At 35.3% G+C, this 22195-nt stretch overlaps 1 protein-coding gene across 7 annotated transcripts in view; it reads right to left on the bottom strand.

The window, feature by feature from the left end:
- LOC114337868 (partitioning defective 3 homolog B) overlaps positions 1-22195 on the bottom strand; it is a 295752-nt gene that overhangs the window by 77858 nt on the left and 195699 nt on the right. For all 7 annotated transcript variants that reach the window (XM_028288425.2, XM_050642575.1, XM_050642574.1 and 4 more), the window contains one exon: positions 9995-10198. In XM_028288425.2, the coding sequence (XP_028144226.1) occupies positions 9995-10198 (204 nt within the window). The remainder of the gene's footprint in view (positions 1-9994; positions 10199-22195) is intronic.

Genomic DNA, 22195 nt, shown 5'->3' with positions numbered 1-22195 from the left:
ATCGGCGTATGGGAGTGTTTTTAAGATGAGAAAATACATTCACCGGCACAATTTACCGCCCACCTTGTATTTCTTTCAATTTGCAGAAATGTGGTCAATCTTAGACCACATTTAATGAAAGGTACAATGAAAACTACCGTTTAGGAAAACAAAACAATAAAAATATTGAAAAAAAGTCATTTATCAAGGGTGCGGAAGGCATGCAAGTCTTGAAGAACTTCTTCCACGTATATTTGAGCATTCACACGGCCTCTATCGACCACAACAAGATCAGCACGAGCTTTGTAAGAGATACCTCCCCAAAGCATTATTGATCCTCCTCGGTAAGCCACTATTTCGGTTAATCTGGACCTCTTACAGCTATTCGGCTCTCATCTGAGAACAGTATGTTCTTCCATTCCGCCACAGTCCAGTCAGCATATTCTCGCGGAAAACCAAGTCTAAGTCGATGGTCTCCAATACACGCTGTACGCATCCTACGGCGTCTATTGGATAACATCGGCTAAGTCGGTGGTCACTTCAATTCACCCCGTAATTTAAATTTGTTTTAGAATTACTATTTTTTAACTATTTTTGGTTGTAAGATAGTTTTTGTCCTTCAAAGTTTATTAAAAGTAACGAAAATGAACAATTTCCCTACGGCGTGACGTTGTACGCAGCCTATAGCGTCTATTGAAGACCAACGGCCATCTACGCCAATCTACGGTATTGTGGAAATAGATGTGGTGCGCGAGCGGAACATAAAGCCCTTAAATTTCTTTACGTCAGTCTTCTTCTAATAGTACGTTCACTCACACTAACATTTATCACCTCAAAAAGACGCGTATGAGTTCGTTGCTGACAATGAAGCGGTCATCTCGAATTGCAGTGCAGGCTGAGGCGCAGTTCCAATCTTAACCCAATTGAACACATTTGGAACAACCACAAAAAAAAACGGGTAAGAGCAAGATTACCAGTCCCTACATCCTTCGGGTAGCTCAAGACGGCTGCGGTAGAGGAGTGGCACAATATACCCCAGTAGGAATCATGAATGGATTGCCGAACCGGCTCCAAGAAGTCCCAAGGGACATAATCGGCAATACCCATTATTAATACTCATATATTTTTTAATTAGACTATGATTTTCAAATTTATCGTTTTTGAATTTTCTTCCAAGATTTTTAAACATTCGATATTTGCCAAGCATCCATTGATATGAAATCCGTCTGTATATTGACTTTATCGAAAAGTTCTTTGGTGTTATTTATGTGTTTGGTGTTAAAACGAATAAATAAATATGATCTAAACGAATAAAACAAGAAAGGGTAATACAAAAAAGAATGTTATTAAAGGTCCTTTAAATTTAAAATGATATAGTGTACTCAAATCTAAACAAAGCAACGAGCAGTCTATGTTCCAATTAACTACTGTCAGAATAACTGATTAATCATCTTGTTTCTTCTCATGTTTTTAATTTTCACAATAAAACTCGTTTTATCCACCAACGTCATATTTAAAATTTTTGGTAATTAACATTTTTGTATAAATTTTAAATAAATAGGCAAAAACTGTCTTAATTGGAGCCAATTATACTTCCCACGATTAAAAACATCGGAATATGCTGAATTTATTCCGTTATTTAAGTAATGTAAACAAAATTCAGCTGTTGCTATTTATTTTATTAACTATACATCAAAAATATTTTTTTATATTTTTGTAATATATAGATATCAGTGGGGCACATAATTCAAGGTGTTGTATATCAGTGGGACACATAACTCAAAGTGTAATTTGAATACAGATGTCTTTAAAGCGAAAAAATGTAAACAGAGCCTGTAGCCTTAATAATTATTCTAATGGAGAAATGCGTAGATTATTATTTTTCGGCGAAACTCATATTCAAGGTCATTTGCAAGAAGTGCAACATAAAACTAAACCAAATGTTACTCATTAATTTTGCTCGGAACAAAAGAAAGTTTCATGATATGAAAATATAATTTAATACAAAATGCACTACAGAATAACATGAGATAACTGCTATTTAGCAAACTTGTAAAAAATTGAGAGGATGCCCCAAAAGCTAACTCAAGCATAAACACTGATTATTCTCCAGAAAATAGCACCCAAGATTACCAACTGGAGTAAGCTGCATACGGAAACGTTAAGAGAACAATGTAAGAGAGTACGTAGGGTGGAAAGAGCAATCGAGACAAAGGTAACTATAGACAAAAATCCATGTTTGACCAAAATGTACATGGAAATCTAATAAAAGAAGCGATCTCTGGTGGAAATGAACAACCTGATCCAGAAATCTGCATTAAAATAATTAAGAATGTTTACAAAAATTCGGCAGAAATTAAGCATACAAGCAAAAAGAAACTACAGAAGGTCAAGGAAGCATGGCAGTGACGAAGATCTACCGTTAGAGCCCTACAAAGCCGAGAAATATGCTCTTAAGAAGCAATTGGAAACAATTATGCAATAGCTTAGAAAATATATGGAAAAAGGCTATCAAATGATGATGAGGAAACTCAAAAGTGCTGGTCCACAAATACAGTTGACCGAAGACAAAGAGCTGAAGATTATAATTGACCTACGCGTCAAGACACCAGAAGTGTAGACCCACCTACAGAAGACGTAGTCCTCTTCAGTCTGGAAGAACACACGAAGCCATGAAACGTCAAAAAAATGGAAAAGCACTTGGAGCAGATGGAATAACACCTATACATTATCTAAGTAACCACCCAGTTAGAACCGAATTATATATTGAACGTAATGAACAACTTGTTGAAGACACAAGAATTCCCAGAAATCTGGAAAGTTTCACAAAGAAGTTAGTGTTAATACCAAAACCAGTGAAAACTGACCTAGTTCCAAACGCATTCCGACCCCTATGTGTTCTAAATTCTATTTCAAATAAAAAATTAAATGAGTAAATGGTGAAAAACAGGCTAGATCTTGGCAATACCAGGCAATTCCAGGCAATACTTGGAATCCGGAGGGAAACTATCCGAAAATTATTATGGATTCCGAAAAGGATGCTCAACTATCCAAGCTGTCCAGATGGCGATAGATTTGACCCTAGAAACTAGAAGAGTTACTCCAGAAAGAAAATGGTGCGTACTTATAACGGAAGATATGCGTAATGCCTTCAATTCGGCACCATGGTCTAGAATCTGAGAGTTTTGAAGAAATTTAGCATATAGAACAAACCTACTTAACCCATTCGCGGATACGACTGCATATGCAGACAGTAATTTCCCTTTGTAAGTGTCTGCATATGCATTCGTATCCGCGAATGGGTTAAAGGGTAGGAAAATCTCAACTAGAGCCGGTAATGACTTTAATCCTCAGCAGGGATACCACAAAGGTCATTAGTAGATCCAGTTCTATGGAATATTTTGTAATATGAGCCTATTATAAGGCTACCTCACCATAACGTAGTCTACACAATCGGGTTTGCAGATGATTTGGAACTAGTAATAACAGCCTGAGGCTAGTCATAAGCATAAGGAGGACCTGATGTTTATAGAAAATGAAACACTGGCTAAAGCAGAATAGCCTGAAGCTGGCACCCGAAAAGATGGGGAGACAGGGAGGACATAGTATTTTAAATAGAGCAATCAACTATAATGCCAAAATCCTCTGTAAAATTTCTGGGATTCGAAATAGATAGCAACCTTTCTTTTGGACAACATTAACCAGCTTAGTAAAAACAAGTCTTCACTTAATGCAGTCTCGAGAATTTTACCCAAAGTACGCAACCAACTTTAAACAAGCGTGTATGCAGCCCCAGGGTGGTCAAGAGCACTATGTAGACGTGAAGTCACATAGAAAAAAGCTCGAGAGTGCTCAGAGAAAAATAATGTAACGTATAATGTTACGTATAGCCAATGGTTTTCTAACAGCGTAACAGTAGTGAAAATAGGAAAGAAAACAGAGAGGCGATCATGCAAAAATGACAGAATTTGTGGAATACCGATAAGGGACGGTGGGCTGCAGCTGATACCGGATATCAGCAAATGGGTAAGCAGCAAACATAAAGCCTGAGTTATCATTTTAGGCAGTTGTGGAGTAGCCATGGTTATTTTCTAACATATTCACATAGGATCGGATACACTCAAAGCCCAAACTACCATTACTCTGACGCTGAAGATTGTCCAAAATACGCGATTTTTGAGTGCGATAAATGGGCCGAAGAGAGACAGCATACAGAGACAAATATTACGACATACAATGCCCGATTCAAAGGTAGAGAGTTCAGCAGAGACTATTGTAAAACCGCTTTACAAACAATTTTTTTTTTATATAACCGGGTCTACAGTCACCAGATTCGTCCTTGTTATTGAACTCTTCACTTTATTTAACATCTTCTTGATTTTCAAGATAATGAGTGTAAGACTTGCGCTTAAGTTATAGTCAGTCCTTCAAATAATTTTTTTATACAGAATGAATTGTGAGAAAGTGTATGAAAGTCTCTGCTCGTAACGAAATTAATTGTGGTAAGACAATTACGTACGCATTGTACTTATAAACACTACAGTACGTTAGCAGACAATGGTAGGTGAAGATATATATTGCATATTTTAAGTCTATATATGGTAGGACACCTACTGCCAATGTTAATGATAATCATATTTTTTTAACAATAGACATCAATAAAAGATAGTGTTATTCTGACTGCCTGAAATATGGTCTTGCAGAGCCGGAACTTAGTATATCGTTGTTCTCTGGTATAACTTCCAAGACAACAATTTATTTACCGTTACGAAATATAAAAGAAACAAAAATTAAAAAACCTATGCGAAACATTAAAAAGTCTTGTCAAAATACTCAAAAATCATTTTACTAGTAAACCCATTGTGTACAAAATATTTAGTTGAGGACTTACTCTCATTACGTCGACATAAGAAATAAAAACAAAGCAAAATTTGAAAACATACCTTTCTCAATTACAGCAAAATACATAAAAGAAAACGCAGAGCTGGTAAATTAAGTAACGTAACAATAAATACGAAGAATGAGCAGTTGGCCCTATGCAGCCAATATAAGAAATGAGATGCAACGAAATGGCAGAAATAGGGGCCAATTATATTGCTAAATGTATTCTTTCTATTATTATTCTTCAATTATTCAATAATATTCTTCGTTCGGGGAACTAGAGAACGCATTCCCAGGTGGGAGAAATTCCTGACCAAACAAAAAAACTCGAACAAAAAACAAAAAAAAAACAAAATTCGAACAAAACAGAGGGCAATGGAACGGTCCATGTTGAGATTAACCCCAAGTCAGGAGGCACATCAAAGAAACATGAAATGTAAATCATGTTTCATGGAAATAAAACACTGCTAAATAAATAAACGTCCGGCCATTTATGAAACTCTCCGAAAATAAAAATGTTTTATGAGCATGAATCACACTCGTTTCATTGGTAGGCAGACTTCAAGATTTGTTTAGCCGTGTTTTATTTTCATGAAACGTGTTTTACGTTTCATGTTTCGTTAGCGTGCGGCTTGCCTTAGAGACCAAATAACCAACACAGAATTGTGCCGTAGACCGGGAGTAACCGACGCAATCAAAAGAATATCGACCTTAAAATGGAACTGGGCAGGGCACGTCGCGAGAACGAAGGACGGCAAATGAACAAAACGTATTCTTGAGTCGACACCCAGATAGGATGTCTTTCGAAGTAGAGGATGACACCAACAAGATGGACAAATGACCTGAAGCGGATATGTCAAAATTGGAGGAAAGTGGCTTAGGACAGGGATTTGTGGGGTGAACTACGGGAGGTCTAAGTTCAACAGTGGACAAGTATAGGCCGAATGATGAGGAGGAAAATAAATCACCTCGGACCAACAGGTAGCTGTCAACCCGCCTGGTCAGCGTGACACGGCTAAAATACCTCTGATGAAATGTCGAATATCCGAAACGAATTACCCCAGGCGGGTAGAGGTAGTGTCTGAAAGTCTCGCACTGACACTTCAGGCAGTCCTATTGATATATAATATTGATTCTGGGGGCACTTACTTTAGTGGTTTATGGCTACATTCAACATACACACACCAAATTAGGAAGAAAAACTGCTAGAATTGGAAGAAGAAATTAAGAAAATAAAATGAGCAGTGATAGGACTGCCAGAAGTACGAGGAAAAGGAGAGCAATGTTCCGAACTAAAAAGTGGCTACCAACTAATCTATAAAGGAGATGAAAGTAAAGCAGTAGTGACATCCAGGATCACACAGTACAAGGCTATATCGAAAAAAATAATATCAATAGACATCCAAATTAACGTGTGTAACCAACGTTACAAACGTAAAATTAGAGTAATTCTACGAAAAAATTAATGAAGCAATGATGACAAACAAAGCAAGGTATGTAATCTTAGTGAGCGATTTCAACGCAAAAGTATGGAAAGAATTCTCTGAACGTAACGTATCGAGCTAACGAACGTAACCAAAATAAAATTTTAATAGGACCCTATGGATTAGGAGAAATAAATAATAGATGAGAAATACTAGTAAATTATGGAAAAGAAAACAACCTATTATAGATAATCAACACATTCTTTAAAAAGAAGAAAAAAGAAGATGGACTTGCAAAGCCCAAATGGAACAACAAAAACTGAAATAGACTATAATTATATTCTCTTTACAATGATAGAAACGTAATAGACACAGTAGTGTTAAACACGATAAACACAGACAGCGATCTAATGCTAATAACACTAATAAGAATAAACACCAAGACAGGAAGAACAAAACATAACTACAGGCAAAAAGCAATAAATATAGGCGAACTAAAACAAAAAATCCGTTGCCAAAAAGATGCCATTTTTATAGGCAAAAGGTTGCCATCTTAAAATGGAACTGGGCAGTACACATAGGAAGAGTGGAAGACAACTGTCAGACGAAGCGAATTGTTGAATGGCGACCAAGAGTAAATAAGAGAAGAAGAGGCAGACCTGAAACCAGATTGACTGATGCCATCAAGCCTCAAGCGAATGGCTGGTCACGAATGGATGCTGAAAACAACGAACAGAAATGAATAAGAACGCTATTTTTGATGTATGTGCCCGTTTTCCCTCTCTTACTGCAAAATTTAGTCTTACTAAGTGATCACGGAGTCACAATCCGTCCCACTCATATTCCTGATTTTTATAATAATCAGATGATACTTTTGTCCAATCAAGATATGGTTTATCTGGTTCATTGTATTACCATTGTTTTAAATAACCAATACAGAAGTAAAAACTTCGAGATGTATTCTGGTATAAAATCGTTTATTTAAAACTATAAAATGTCATGGATTGCAAAACGTTTTCGTTCTAAACAGAACATCTTCAGTGCCTAGAATGAAGTATTTCCACGTTAGTTTAAAGCAAAAGGTTAAAACTGTGACTGTTAAAATGAAAAATGTGGGAATACTTACATCCTGCCGAGTATTTTGAAACTAGCACACTGTAAATAGTGTTAACATCATCGTATATGGTTTACATAATGTAATATATTAAAATGTTATGACTACAAGTCGATGTTGATAGATAAAGTGGAACACATGCTAAAAGGGTGCCATGGTTCCCTGCTCGAAGATGCTAGGTACCTGCCAATTCAATGGGCACAGACCAACTGAGAAATTAGGAAGTGGAGATACAATTTGACAAGGGTGACATGACATGACAAGATAAAGCCAATTTTTGGTTAAAGTTTCATTTGATTTTGGATTTTTTAATAAAATGCAAAGGTTTGTCTGCAAAAATAATTTAAATTATTTGAATAATAAAATCTACTGTAAAGTTTAAATTAGCAACTCTCTATTCCAGAATAACTTATAGATTCATTAAATTTAATGCAGATATATTTCATGGTTTAAGTTGTGACGTCATCGGATATGAAATGACGAGATGAAAGTTGAGTTTTGTTGAAACAAGGAAATACACTACATAATAAAAGATAATTAGACTTGCGTGGAAAAACAAAGCTAAACAAACCAAAAAAACCAGAATTTAAGAGTATTTTTATGTGATGTACTGTTGGTTGCCTAACAAGGCAAGCAGGCAACAGGTTGAAGGTAAACGGTAGAATATTGCGAGAAAACAGTATATATACAAAAGGTGGCTATTTATTGTGTTAAATTTATTATTATACTATTGCAATGAATAATTATGTCTGTGAAAAGTTGGAAAATAATTGTTAACAAAATTAAATAACTAAAGATTACTGTTAGTGAGGTAGATATATGTGTGAAGGATATGATTGTATATAATATTGTGGAATGTGGAATAATAAAATTAAACTATGTGACATAAAGTCTAATTCATCTTTATGTAGTTTTGGATTTTCCCATTGATTGTTTTAAATATTTGATTATTTCCATTATTTTCTTCATGAGTACCTTACTGACTTGTTCATATTTGCTGCTTCTTTTTCTATTTTCGCGTTAAAGTAGTAATAATGTTGGTCTGACGCGAGTATGTGAAATGAAATTCAAGTAGAGAGTATATTGTGATCCTTGAGACGGTCCTGCATGATTACACGTAGTGCGTTTCATAACATTTATCATCGGTGCATATCTCGTTTTCGTTTCGAAAAATCCCACATCACCAGTAATTGCTACCATCATATTTATTGTGATACCTAGTTGCTTGTCTGAGATAATGCCGTTTTTAACCTATAATTTTCGATAAGGGAATTACTGAAATTAGAAACATGGTGAAAGTTCTTTAATTGTTGAATACTTAATGGGCATTGACTATGTCGTATTTAGTTGAGGAAATCTATAAAAATTGTCGATGTAATTAAAATTAACTATATAGCTGTTTAATTGGACGACGGACGGATGTCAGTTGATAAATGCCGCCAATAAACGATGAAAAGTTGTCTTTTTTCTAATAAAGGAATGTTGTAACACACAGGGTATTAACACTCAGATGAACAAATGCTCCATTGCTCAGAATCGGAAGAGATGTAGGGATGGTTCTTTCGATCGTTCTTACTAGCTCAGAAACAGAAATGAAATTGGGGAAAATGAAAAATTAGAGATGGTAGCTACTAGAGCTAAATCTGAAATAATGTATTTTTCTTAGAGAGACAAACTCTTAAAATCAAAATACAAATAAGCAAATAACAAAAAATATAGCTAAAGTGAAAGCAATTCTTTAGTTGGATATCTTCCAGATTTTAAAAATATAGTATGTATTTATAATTTGATAGCCTTAGTTTTTTAGAAAAAAAGAAACTGTGACACATAAAAAATTCCTGAGCAATATACCCAACAAAGGTATAGCACTGCAATGCCGATTACGCACTGACAATTGTACAGTTAAAAAAACAACAATTGAAGAAAATGTCAGATTAGTTATTCATTTGTTGTTGCACGATTCATAAAGATCAAAAAATTAAAAAATTAAAAAACTTATAGTAGGTACCTAAGTATCTTGTTTGTAACAAAACTCAATAACCCACAAAAACTCTATTTATTCGGCATACTGGAACTGTATCTTGAAGACCAACTTGTCAATCGACAGCTTTACTATCCAAACCACTACTACTGCCAAAGAAACTTATATCGGCAAAGATGAGCTCAAGCAATCAATCAATAAATGATCGTTACAATTTGGTCTTGTTGATACAACTTTTATTCAATTGTTTGTGTTTTTTAATATATTTTTTAAATTATTTAAGTAATTTTTTAAAAGTAAAACGAAATTTCAGAGACATTTGCTTTCCGACTACCAACAATTAGGTATTAATTTCGAATATTGGCGATCATTATGGCTATAATTATTTTATTAACTTATGCTTTAAATAGATTAGTTGTTGTTGAGGAGAACCATTTCCTCAGGTTCTTTAACCATGATATTCTTCTTCTCCCTATACCTCGCTTTCCGAATACTTTGCCTTGAAGGATTATATTCAGTAGTATGTATTTAGTGTTTAGTATATACGACAACAATCATATTTTAAATGAATTTTAAATTTTAAACAGCATTTGAAAAATCAGTTTAAAAACTTACGTGAAAAATATCCGGACTTCCCGTTCCGACCGAACTCCCACTGGCTCCGTCACCGCCTCCATGGATATGGGCACCTTCCCCATCTTCGAAACTGGCGAGGATCTGTTCTCTATCGTCTGCTACGTCATTGAGTTTGTCGTCTGGATCTAAAATGCCACCTCCTTGAGATTGTAAATTGTGAACTGACACCCACGAATCTGAGCCCTGAAATAAAAAGAAAAGTTAATATTTAAAGATCATCGTGACAAAAGGCATGGCAGGTTATCAAAAATGGTTGACAAATAACGTACAAACTTGATTAATCATCAGAGTGGATAGAAATGCACAAAATCCCTTTCCTTTTATCTTTATACCATTGTCTGTATCTTAAATATAAACTGCTCGTCAAAAGTTAGGGATATAGAAAATTATTCTCATTTTCATAGCAGATTTTTTCAAGAACAGATTAACAGACAGATTAACTATTTTTTTTATTATTTTAGATGTTTCTTTAGTATTTGCACAGTTGTGCAAAGGTTTACTCAAACTTCTTTTTTATACTTATACCGGTGGAAGAAAATAAATGTATTTCTTATGTTAAGGTTGAGACGCTCTGCAGGGAGGACGAGGTATAAATGTGAGTATTCATCAGAATCGTGTTGTAGCCTTATCTTTTATGAACATTTTGTTTTTTACATGTCTCTGATATCTTTAGAAACAACGAAAATAGACGGTTTTGTAGTTTAACATGTACTTTAACCGAAAAAAAGTTTGAGAAGCCTTGTAGGGAGGAAAGAACACAAATGTGGGTATTCGCGGTGTGCAAGTACTTGGAGGGGATACGAGAAACGATCGTGCGCGAACAGCGGAGAAATCTTGCAACTTTCTTAAATAATTCATTGTCAATTGAAATTGTCAAATTGACGTATATTTCATAACTACTATCATTGAAGAAGAAAATTTATATATGTTGCTCCACAATATTGATATGATATGCAATTATTATATAAAAGTAAATTCATTTATTGTATTTTGCTTGCAGTACTGCATTTTAATAATTAATTTTATTTACTACATACAATTGTTTGCCTTTTAATAACATAACCCTAATATTAATTTTTCTTCTTATAACTTGTTTTGGGTTACGGCCTTGACAATTATCCAGCAACCAGACTAATATAATTGGCCAATATAATTAAAAGGACGAAAAATGTTGCCGAGCTATGAAACCAGGTGTCGCTTTTCAGAACTTGCACGGTCCCAATACGAAATAAAACGATTATAGACACAAGACATATATAAGGAAGGCACAACTTCATCTAAATATGATGTGTAAATCAAAAGATCTTCTTCTTCTTCTTAGCCTTCTATCATCCACGTTTGGACATAGGCCTCTTTCAACTCCTTCCATCGCTCTCTATCCTGAGGAACATATTTTCAATTTGTTCCTTCTACTCTTTTAATATCACCAACCCTCCTCATCTGTGGTCTTCCATACGGTCGTTTACTTTGGTAAGGTCTCCAATGTTGTACTGTTGCATGTCAATGTTGGTCTAGTAGTGCGGCCTGCGAAGCTCCATTTAAGTTTGAAAACTTTTGTTGTTATGTCCTCGACTTTTGTTTTTGATCTTACCCAGTCGTTCCTCTTTTACTCTGACAGTCGTATACCTAACATTGCTCTTTCCATTGCTTTTTCTGTAATGGCTAGTTTATTCATATTTGCCTTGGTTAGGGTCCAGGTTTAACATCCATATGTCATGATAGGAAGGATGCACTGGTTGAACACTTTGCTCCTTAAGTATTGGGTTATTTTGCGATTCTTAAGTACCTATCCAACTAAGTTTTCCAAATCAAAAGATATACTGGCTGAAATAGTTTTAGCAAAGCTCCCTGGCTATGCAACCGGTCATTTTTACTACAAATTTATTGCAAAAATTATCACATTTCAATTTTCCAATATCTTGAGGATACTCCTATCAAGAAATACGACGTCGGGCAAATACACTTAGTTATAAATTGTAAGCGACCGACAGTGTGCATTAGCATTTAGCGGTGTCCGTCCAGTACATTATCTTTCGCATATAAAATAATAAGTTATGTAAATATTCGCCATTAGACGTTGCAAAGAAGAGGTAAAATGTGCAAATTGTGCACCTAGCATAAAAATACCAACCTGTCGTGTTATTAGAAGGTTTCTCGGCTTGAAAAACTGGTATACTTATATGAGGGAGCTCAGGATCGAACTGGCTTCGATCATTAAACCGACTATAAATCTAATTAATTAATTGAGGAAAGATTGCTGAGTTTGGTTCTTCTAGACGCAAGCAGAACTTAAAAGGAAATCTAAAAGATATCCTTAGTGTTTCAAACTGTTTTGTCAGTGTTCTAAAATAAACATTTTTATTTCAGACAATCTTACCAACTCACGTTGATTTTCATCGATTTCAAAAAACGCTTTTGATACCGTGGAATTACCGGCGGTATTAAGAGCATTGGAACAAATCCGAATAGACTATAGCTATAGATACACAAGTTTGATAAAACAGATACAATACAATAACGCAACAGCATCTGCTAAACTCCATGCCTTTACCAATAAATACATAATTGAGTGAGAAATTAGACAAGGCGATACCATCTCCCCCCAACTATTCACTGCAGCTCTAGAATATGCGTTTAAAAAACTGGATTGGGCTAAAAGGGGAATAAATATTGATGGTGAATATCTGAGCCACTTGCGCTTTGCAGATGACATTGTCATTATAGCTGAGAGTTTAATTTTTTTTAAGCATTTATTAACAATCAGAATTACATATTCTATGAGTTAATTTGATAACAAGTACAATAACTTATATCAATGTAGTATTGTACACTAAAATGGCGTGATGACGTACATCACCCAGCGGTTTCACCTCAGTTTCAGCGAAGTTCTATGGGCCATAATCTTCGCAATCTTCTGTCGTTTAGTGGCTACAGTAATGGTAATATTAATTGGTTGGGGTGGCCTTCCAATTTCTCGTGGTGTCTGTTGGCTCTTTCTTGAATTACTGTGCTGACTAACGGGATGTTTAGGTCTGTATGAAGGGTTTGGTTGGAAATGTACCACGGAGCATTTGCGATGGTGCGTAGAATTTTTGATTGAGTTTTTTGGATAATTTTTGTGTTTGATTTGCTGGCACAACTCCATAGTTCTATACCGTACATCCATATAGGTTTGATGACTGTTTTATAAATCAGCGGTTTGTTCTCAATTGAGAGTCGAGATTTTCTACCTATAAGCCAATTAATTTCTTTCACTCTCAACTCAATTTGTTTCTTCTTCTTTAAAATGTGTTGTTTCCAGTTTAATTTAGAATCGAATTTAGAATTCGAAATAGAACTCACGCAGTTCAAACATTTGCCCTTCCAGACCCGGAAAATCTAAACGAATATTTCATTAATGTGAGTAAAAATATAACTTCTACTATTTTGCCACAAAAAGATCCCATTTCGTATCTCCCCAATTCAGGAGTGTTCTCGAATTCATTCTTTTTAAGACCAATCGATATATCTGAACTGATCCAAACTATCAATAGTATCAAAAGCAAATCATCCTGTAGTGTTGGAAATCCTCGTCTCACTAATTAATGATTCCTTTGAAAGAGGCAAATTCCCAGAGTGCCTAAAGATAGCCATTATTATTCCCCTTCATAAGGGTGGTGAAAAATCTAATACTTGCAACTATAGACCTATTGCCTTACTACCGGTACTTTCAAAAATTATTGAGAGACTCATAAAAACCCGTCTTATGTTCTTTCTCATTGATAACAACATCTTATCCCAAAATCAGTTCGGCTTTTTAACTAATAAATGTACCACTGATGCCTTGTTTTCTGTGCTTCATGAGGTTTACCAAGCACTAAACAATAATCTTTATACTGCCACTGTCTTCTGTGACTATGCCAAAGCTTTTGATTGTGTAAATCACGACATTTTGATTAAAAAACTAAATTTCTATGGGATTCGAGGTATTTCTTTGAATTGGTTCCAATCTTACTTGAATAATAGGAAACAACTAGTTAGAGCAAATGATACTGACTAGTCTCAAAAGCATTGTATGTGGAGTACCGCAAGGTTCAGTATTGGGTCCTCTACTGTTTCTTATCTTTATAAATGACATCACTAACTTAAAAATCGATGGAAAAATTTTTCTTTTTGCTGATGATACCCCAGTATCACTTGGAGCAACTCAACTATTGCATCTCTTCATGCAACTATAACTTCTGATTTGCTTACGATAAAAACCTGGTCTGACTCTAATTTACTCTCTTTTAACGTGGATAAGACAGTAGCATTATCCTATAAAAGTGCTCTTCAACCCATGCTTGTTAATAACAGCCAGATCTCTACCGTTGATTCTGTAAAATTTCTTGGTATTTTTTTATACAGCAACCTCAAATGGTCCCTTCATATCGATTTGTTAAGTAGTAAGAAACTCGCCTCAGCCTGCTATGCTATAAGATCTGTTTCGAAAGAACTCAATTTAGCATCTTCTAAACTAACATATTTTTCTTTGTTCGAGTCTCATCTTCGATATGGTCTTCCTTTTTGGGGTTCTAGTACAGCTGCCCAATTAGATGTTATTTTTAAATTACAAAAAAAAGCAATAAGGTATCTGTTTGGCCTCAGAAGAACAACACATTGCAGAAGTTACTTCAAAGATCACGGCATTTTAACCCTTACATCTTTATATATTTTAGAAATTGTTTGCTTAATTCGTAAACACATGCATGTCTTTCCAACAAGGCCTCGTCATGACTACTCCACCAGAAATTCAAATTTTGATGTCTATTTACCGATACCGTGCTCTGAGTTAGTAAAGAAAGCTATATATTCCGCAAAAAACTATACAACCATCTTCCTTTACAACTCAAATCTGCAACATCTTTCCCCAAGTTCCGTAAAATGACAAAAGCTCATCTATCTAAAAGACCATATTATTCAGTAGAAGAGTTTCTTAATGACTAACTAAGAAATTACGGTATTGTACAAGTAACCAAACTTATCTATATTTGGGTGTCACATGCAGCAGCTTAAACTTATTAGTTCCTATGTCTATAAATAGTTTACTTTGTTGTATATTCACTTTGCAATTTCTATAAATTGTTGCAATATATCGATTTTGTTTTTTTTTCTTTACTTTATTAACTTATATTTTGTATTTATGTATATTTTTTTATATTGACGATTTATCAAATTTCAGAAAATTGTATTTGTTATTGTTATTGTTAGATATTATTTATTTATTTTTTCTGACTTTAATTAAGCTTTGTCCATAAAATTTGTATTTTCAGTGACAATAAAGCATATTTCTATTCTATTCTATTGTAATCAAGATGAAGCCCCAGGTATTTGACGATATTCTGTTGTGGTATGTTGACTTGATTAAGGCTAATATTTGGGAATTGGTCTTTCCTTAGTGTGAAAGTTATATGTGTTAACTTAGTTTCATTGGCTTTTATCTTCTATTTCTTTAACCACTGTCAAATTTGGTCTAGGTGTTCTTGAAGTTTTAATACTGCAGCTCTTGGATCCTCTTCAGTTGCAAATATTGCTGTGTCATCAGCGAAAGTTCTAATGGTGGTTTGTGGAGAGGTTGGTAAATCGGATGTGTACAGTACATAAAGAAGTGGACTCAATATACTACCTTATGGGATTCCTGATTGAATTTTGTTACGGTCTGATAGTTCATCCTCCACCTGGCACCAAGTAATCCTGGGTGCCATACCTTATCAAATGCTTGGCTGATGTCCAGAAAGGCTGCTGTGCAATACTGTTTATTGTCCAAAGCTCTATTAATTACATTTGATATGCGATGGCATTGTTAGACTTATTGGGCGGTATGATGAAACATCCGTTAAAGCTTTACCAGGTTTAACTTTTTTTAACTTTTTTTTTACCAGGTTTAACTCTGGTTTACGAGAGAGTTTAAATGACGCTCACAAAATGATGGAAGAACTAAAGCAGGCAATGGAACAAGTAGACCTGAACATAAACTTTCAAAAAACAAAATACATGAGCAATTTAGTCCCAAGTGATGTTATGAGAGTAGGTGGGCACGAAGTACATCAGATTTTTAGCTATATCTATTTAGGGCATGAAATTAGAATAGGAAAAGACAATCAAACTTGTGAGATCCAGCGTCGTATAGGCTTGGGATGGGCAGCATTTGACAAGATGCGACATATTCTAAAAAGACCGTTACCGATTTGCTTGAAGAAAAAAGTTTACAACCAGTGCATACTGCCGGTAAAATATGGTTCCGAAAACATAACTTTGACTAAACATTCTGCAAATAAATTGAGGATAACCTAAAGAAAAATGAAAACAGCAATGTTGGGAATAACAAGAAGAGATATGGTACCAAACAGGCCAGTGAGAAAGAGGACTAAAGTGACAGATGTCATAGAAAAATTACACAAGCCAAAGGGAGCTCGCAAACCAAAGCAATATCCCTACATCGCATAACATACATTGCGGAAAGATACGCACTGAGTGTCACATCTGGTTTTCGGTTAACGAAATTCCACCGAAAGTCACCGAAGATTCACCGAAAACCAGATGTGACACTCAGTGCGTATCTTTTCGCAATGCATGCCACATGCGATGTAGGATATTGTTTCGGTATGCGCGTTCGCAGATAGAGATGGGCTGGACACGTAGCACGCTTAAATGATAATAGGTGGAGAAAAAGACTTATAGAGTGGAGACCTAGAGAAGATAAAAGACACCGAGGTAGACCATAAAAAATGGACGGATAACTTGAGAAAAACAGTGGGAAATTTCATACAAAAGGCACAAGATCGAGAACAATGGAAGAATATGGAGGAGACCTATATCCAATAGTGGATGCAAGAGGTTAAGGAATGATGACGATGATGATGAATCTAACCAGTGCATAGTGTTATGTTTTATTGTTCAGCTTCACCACTAATAATTGCTGATACCAAATGTTTGCATGTATAATATGTTGTAAATTACCCGTGTCAATGACCATAAGCTTCTTCCTCAGATTTTCTCTTTTCAGGGGTCGTTGTTCGTTACTCTTCTTTGCCACGCATTTGTGTTCATCATGTCGTCTTCATCTAAACCTTTCTCTCTCCTGTGTCCTCTGCCACACAATCCTTCCATCTCTCATCGGTATTTTTCTACCTCTCCTTCCATTAACTTCTAACAACTCTACACCCTTCGCCCCACATAGTTTTAATTTCTACGTTTAACGTGACCAAACCATTTCAGTCTTTATTCTTGAATTTATTTTGAGACTGTAGTTGCTAGTCGGCTCTGTCCCCAATCAAATCGTTCCTGATCCTGTCCCTTCTAGTCTTATCCAGTGTCCCACCGTAACATTTTTATTTCAGCTATCTCTATCTTCTCTTCCTGAATATTCTTTATGGACCACACTTCACCGGAATACACCAACTCAGTTCTCACCATACTCTTGTATATCTTTCCTTTCGGTCCTTCCCCAATTTTCCGATCACAGAGTATCCCGCTCATTCGCTTCCAGTTAAACCAACTAGCCTGTATCCTGTGGGCAATTTCTCGACCTGATATCCCATTTTCTGTTATGTAGGAGCCAAGGTATTTAAATTCTCCTAGTCGTCCTAGTTTTCCCCAAGCAATTCTAATTCCTCAACCATTCCTGCTCGTCCCAACCACATATACTCCGTTTTCAACCAGCTAATCTCCTCCCTCTTTAATAGCCCTTTTCCCAAGTGTCCAATTTCTCCATCAACATTTCTTTGCTCTCCTCTACAAACACCATATCATCAGCCAAGAGCATTGACCAAGGAACCCCCTTCCTTACCTTCTCTGTCAGTACCTCGACAAGATTAAACAGGTTGGGACTCAATGAAGAGCCTTTATGCAAACCAACCGTCATGTCACTGGAAAACTTTCGGTCAATTCGACACAAGTCCTTACTTTGGTGTACGTTCCCCCACACATATCCTCCACAAGTCTTACGTACTTCTCAGGAACTAAGTTCTCTATCAAACATCTCCGTATCTCTGCTGTAGGAACTGTGTCCTATGCCTTCTCAAGATCTATAAATACCAGATGTAGCTCTCTTTTCTTCTCTCCGTATTTCTCTACGCAAACAAGGCACTCGTTGTCCTCCTTCCTGGCATAAACCCAAACTATGCTTCTCCTATCGATGTTTTTCTCCTTATAGTCTAAGCGCTAGAGCCGAAAAATCATCGTCATAAGTAATATGGAGTTTACTTATGGAGTTGGAGATAATTATGACCCCTTTCAGGCTGACACCTCAGTGGATACAGGAAGTAGCAATAAGGGATGAAAGGGGAAAGTTAGTGTAGTCTTTAAAGGTTTACACCTCCTATTTTGTTAAATCTCCATCGATCTACATGAAAATTGGTGACTAATTAGAGCATACCCCAAGAAATAAAAATGATTTAGTGCCAACTTGCACTTTTACCCTGGGGTTGGATACCACCCCTTCTCGGGAGTAAAAACTATTTTATTAAAAATAACCCCACAAATCGATAGAGGGACAAATTATAAGTAAAATTTGTTATATCATGTTATTAAAATAAATCAATACTTTTTGAGTTATTAAAGATCAAAGATTTGTCTGTTTAAGAGCACATGCGTGAAGTTACGGATGATAAAAAGAACATATTAATTAATTGTATGTTAGTAATAGTATATTAAGTATGGAGAACGGTAAGGGTTTTATACCGATCGAAGACAATTGTTTGGAGGAGGAGCGGAGCGACGACTCCAATTATTGTCTGAGATCGGTTACCCTTAACGTTCGACATGCTTATAACGTTTTTTGCACGATTGATACCATTATAAATTATAAAATTAAACATTTTCGTCATATTGACTAGTTTCATTCATTTTATCAAGATAGATACTTTGGTTGTTAGGTAGTAACTAGGGTGCATAACAACAATGGAGAATTGAGTTTTTATTTAGTTGTCAATAATTTTAAGTACAATTTTGATTATTATAAATTAAAATATGAGCGACAGTGAATTTGAAGAAATTGAAGGGGCTTGGGAAGAAGGGTGTTCCGCAATTATTCTAATACTAGTAATACTACTAATGTATGCGATTCTGCAGGAGTTTCTGTTAGAAGTGAAACCACAGCCCAAACAAGTGGGATTTCATTAAATAATTTAACAAATTGTACCATAAGTTTCAATATTAATAAATAATTCGTTAGTTTTCTTTATTCTTTCAAAAAATAAATTAAAATTAACAGATTTTTTAACTCGACGGTAAGTGAATTACTTACCGTCGAGTTGGAGTACTTACCGTCGAGTTGGATTACTTACCGTCGAGTTGCTAGTAAATGTCACCTACTGACGTAAAATCTGTCACGGTAAACAGTCAAAAATGATCAATCCTGCAAAAAATATTATTTTTATATTATTTCGATATTATAAATTTAGCAAAAGTGTATTCGAATATGTCAAATGTACCCATTATTGGACACATGGACACCCCCAGTTTCTGGAAATATTCAGTTTATATTGATAGAAAAAACTCAATTAAACATCGAAATAATATAAAAATAATATTTTACTGATATACAATTAATTAATATGTTATTTTTATCATCCGTAACTTCACGCATATGCTCTTAAATAGACAAATCTTTGATCTTTAATAACTCAAAAAGTATTGATTTATTTTAATAACATGATATAACAAATTTTACTTAAAATTTGTCCCTCTATCGATTTGTGGGGATATTTTTAATAAAATTGTTTTCACCCGCGGGAAGGGGTGGTATTCACCACCAGGGTAAAAGTGCAAGTTGGAACCAAATCAGTTTTATTTCTTGAGGTATGCTTTAACTAGTCACCAATTTGCATACAAATCGATAGAAGTTTAACAAAACAGGAGGTGAAAACCTTTAAAGACTGCACTAACTTCCCCTTTCATCCCTTATTGCTACTTCCTGTATCCTGTATTGTTATGGAAAGATTGTCTGTACAGCTGCATAAAAATAGTCAAGGGATCAAAGGGTTATACCAATTGCTAATATAAAATAATGAACTAACTTTAATACGCTTAAAATTGCTCATTATTTAATTGTCTACATCAGACCCGTCCATGAAAAAATCTAAAAGGATTTCAAGTCAAGGACATACTTAGCAGACCAGAAAAGATTTCATGGCGTATTAAGTAGTGATGTTTTTACTATTTTCTACAATAAAAGTCGAATACCTATAAAAACTATGGACATATACAGCAATTAAACCTGTTTTAATTATGTCTTTTGTACCATCTCAGATGGGTGCTTAAGATCAGTAGTTTGTAACAAATACGTACACATTCTTGGAAATTTATATGATATATACACGAAATTTATTAAGTAATTTACGTCTACATTCTAATAGTTGAGGTCGTAATGGCTAATATGTACCTTAATATGTAAAAGGAAGAATTTTCACAATAATTATGCGTTTTAAGCCCGCATTACACCATTCCACATAGGAATGTAGATTGTAGATCTATACATGCAACTGCATAAATCTTACGGTCAGTGAACAACTTGCCCTCGAATCCCTTTTTCTGTGTTACTTCTTTGTGGGATTTTTAGATATTTATTTTGTTTATAAAATGATAAATACTTTTGGTTAAAAATATTGGTAGAGAAACATATTGTTAACCCAATATATCAATAAGCTGCACTAAAATTTTACACCATTAACCGTATTAAACTACTCTATTTCACAAAATTTGTCGGATCCTCCTTTTTTGGACTCACATAACTCTCTGAGCTTTTTTATTATTATTACGAAATGATCTTCAACGAGACCTTCTGATCAACCATGACTCGATGTCCTGCGTCCAGCATGCCTTTCTTTTGAGAAGCCAATCCTTACACCACAGACTCCTTGGTTTTCTTATGTTTTTGAACACAATAAGCCAGGCTATCGCAAACACGGCGTGCGTCGTCTCATATCAGGGATGGCATGTTTATAGTCTGAGCTTCGGCAGGGAAATGATGATCGATGCAAGTTTTGAAGACGTGTGGACACTCAATGGACGTTCGATAAACTGCACCAACGAAGTGCACACTCACATCGCTACGATAAATCGCTGTCGTGTGTACCGAGCATAAGAGTCAGAATTAAATAAAAGAGGCCAAAAATGACAACACTAGGATTGTCGTATATTGCCCATCACTGCTCCATTTGAACCCCTTTTTTAGTTATTTCCTATGTATACATAAGTGACTTATTTATATTGTAACATGACATGTAGTGTTTACTATGTAAAAATTGTCAATAAACGTATCTATTTATTGTATTCATCAACAGTCCTTATCCCCTTGCTATCTAGTCCTACCCCTTGCTATATTTGCTGTATATTCCAATGGTGAGGTGTTCGGTTTAGTCTCCATTTCTGATATTCTTCGGCTACCTGTCTTATCATGTATTCCACATCTTTCTTATCTTTTGCTGTTCCCATACCATGGCACTTTATTTTCCAGGTATGTAATGCTTTTGCTATGTATATTTTAAATAAAATCCACAAGGAAAGAAAGACTTTTTCCTGTAGCTGGCTGTATACCATCAATCACAAAAAATTTATTGAAAAATCCTTTGTAAAAGGTATAAAAAGTTTTATTAAAATCCCTTTAAGGGCTACATCACAACAGAACGTTTTAGATTTTCTTACAAAATCATCATCAGTGTTAAAAATAAACAGGTTGAATGCTAGCTGAGCCACCAAAGAAATACCAGGGTGAGAACCCTTTAAATGGTATGTTATTTTATAAATTCATCTCTCTCTTGGACCATCACTCCTAGTGGAGTATTGGGCGCATCTGCGTTTCTTGGCCGATAATTTAAGACGGCTGGTGGCCAGCTCAGCGCGTCTTCTTGTGATTATTCTCTGGTTAATCTGCGTACCAGTTCCTTCCATTTTCCTCTGTTTCTTGCTTTGTTTTTCACTTCCCCCAACTTAAGCCGATTCTGTTGTGTTCTCTGGTTACTGTTTTCTTCCAAGTATTATCTGGTCTTCCCCTCTTCCTTGTCCACTCAGGTTGATATTCGAGCGCTTGTCTTGTGATGTTACTAGGATCTTTTCTTAACGTATGGCCGATCCATTTCCATTTCTTCTGTCTGATTGTTGTTATTATACTGGTTTGTTTCGTTCGTTTCCATAGTTCTTCATTCGTTATTATTTGGCCAG

Source organism: Diabrotica virgifera, chromosome 2 (genome assembly GCF_917563875.1).
Source record: "Diabrotica virgifera virgifera chromosome 2, PGI_DIABVI_V3a".
Classification (NCBI taxonomy): Eukaryota; Metazoa; Arthropoda; class Insecta; order Coleoptera; family Chrysomelidae; genus Diabrotica; species Diabrotica virgifera.
This window is presented reverse-complemented; position numbering and strand designations above follow the sequence as displayed.